This window comes from Triticum aestivum, chromosome 1B (assembly GCF_018294505.1).
Source record: "Triticum aestivum cultivar Chinese Spring chromosome 1B, IWGSC CS RefSeq v2.1, whole genome shotgun sequence".
Lineage (NCBI taxonomy): Eukaryota > Viridiplantae > Streptophyta > Magnoliopsida > Poales > Poaceae > Triticum > Triticum aestivum.
The window spans coordinates 676299022-676300943 of NC_057795.1; the positions used below are offsets into that span (position 1 = coordinate 676299022).

General features: G+C 54.9%; 1 protein-coding gene across 1 annotated transcript; it reads left to right on the forward strand.

Annotated features, from left to right (window-relative positions):
* The first annotated feature begins 415 nt into the window (after nt 1-415).
* On the forward strand, nt 416-1690 carry LOC123148151 (alkylbase DNA glycosidase-like protein mag2). Its single transcript, XM_044567518.1, has one exon. It carries the CDS (start codon nt 433-435, stop codon nt 1420-1422), a length of 990 nt encoding a protein of 329 aa, XP_044423453.1. The 5' UTR covers nt 416-432; the 3' UTR covers nt 1423-1690.
* The last annotated feature ends 232 nt before the right edge of the window (nt 1691-1922 follow it).

Below are 1922 nucleotides of genomic sequence, written 5' to 3' on the forward strand. Positions count from 1 at the left end.
ATCTTGTTGCAATGGTCACCGATGTGTTTCCGAAACAAAGCTCCTGTCACAGTAGTCATAATTGTTTCTGAAACAATACTCTTGTTGACTTGTTGTAAAGAGGTACCGCACGCTGAGCAACCTAGATCAGACGTTTCGCGAGGCGGTCGATCTTTTTAAAAAGATGCGCTGCCGACGCGTAGCTCGTCCCATAACCAAAACATACCTAGTAGTACAAATTTTTGTCCAAATTCATTTAAAAAAATCAAAACCATTAAAAATAGATTTACCGCCTTTTGGAAATTGATTTTGGAAAGTGACGATGGTCGTCGATCGGCTTCAGATCCAGGCCGGCCAACCCCACCTTAATAAGTCGCAGCTCGGAAATACCACAAACGCCCCCAGCCCCAGATCCACCCCAAGGTCAAGAACCCACCTTTTTCCTCCTCATCCATGGGCGAGCAATCCCTCTCCCAGCCCTTTCCCCATCCCCTCTCCCCGTCGCCCGCCGCATCCGCCGCCGCTACGCCGCCAGCCACCGCCCTCGTCGTCCCCCCCTCCGCTTCCCGCCCCAAGAAGAAGGCCCGGTCGTCCGGCTCCAACCCGGCGCCCAAGAAGCCCCGCCTGGTGCCGTCCGTCCGGGGCCGGCCCCTCTCGGCCGACGGCGAGGTGGACGCGGCCATCCGCCACCTGCGCGCGGCCGACCCGGCCCTGGCCCCCGTCATCGACGCGCACGACCCCCCGTCGTTCCACTGCCCGCATCCCCCATTTCACTCCCTCGTCCGATCCGTTCTCTACCAGCAGCTCGCCTTCAAGGCCGCCGCCTCCGTCTACTCCCGGTTCATCGCGCTCGTCGGGGGCGAGGCCGGCGTGCTCCCGGACGCCGTCCTCGCGCTCTCCCCCGAGCAGCTCCGCCAAATCGGGGTCTCCGCGCGCAAGGCGTCCTACCTCCATGACCTCGCCCGCAAGTACGCGTCGGGGATCCTCTCCGACGACAGCATCGTCGCCATGGACGACCGCTCCCTCGCCGCAATGCTCACCATGGTCAACGGCATCGGCGCCTGGAGCGTCCACATGTTCATGATCTTCTCCCTGGCGCGCCCGGATGTGCTCCCCTCCGCGGATCTCGGGATCCGCAAGGGCGTGCAGATGCTGTATGGGCTGGAGGATGTGCCCCGGCCGTCGCAGATGGAGAAGCTCTGCGAGCGCTGGCGCCCTTACCGCTCCGTCGCCGCCTGGTACATGTGGCGGCTCATCGAGTCCAAGGCGGCACAGACGGCAGCGGCCATGCCTGTCGTGCCAACTGCAATGCCTGCGCCTGGTGAGGAGTTCATGCTCCAGCAACACCAGCAGCAGCAGCACCACCATCAGCATCAGCAGCAACAACAACAAGCTGCCATCCAAATGCTCGATCCGGTTCAGATGCTTCCAGGATTGGGGTGAATTCGGTATATACTCGCTCTGCTCATTTGTTCTTGATGTGAAATGGATGTCTTAAACCTGAATTTGTCACTTCATTTGTGTATCATTGTTCTGTATCTGTCGAGAAGTGTAGCATTGGACAGAAGGATCTCGAGGAAACTTCATTATCAGTTATAGTTGGTGTTGTGTCGTTCATTTGTAAATTTCTGCTATTTTAAAAGAGACATTGTTGCCCTAGACATATTTGTATCCGACGAATAAATTTAGACCAAACTTTTATGTTCTGCCATGCATTTTGAGCTTCTGTTTTGGATTAAATGTGAGAAACATATTCCCCAAAAGATTGGCCATGCATTGTCAAAGATATCTGTCAAATTGCTTTTGATCAAAGATACATATATATTTTCGTTAATACATCTATCTCAAGTGACAAGTAATGTACATGTGTTCAGTAATATGGGTGGGAAGCTATTAGCAGAATCTTTGCCTTCTTTGCCTGTCCTCGTGTAGACATGCGCGTG

Excerpts from the sequence above, each read along its gene's own strand:
- LOC123148151 (XM_044567518.1), top strand. The coding sequence starts at position 433 with ATGGGCGAGCAATCCCTCTCCCAGCCCTTTCCCCATCCCCTCTCCCCG.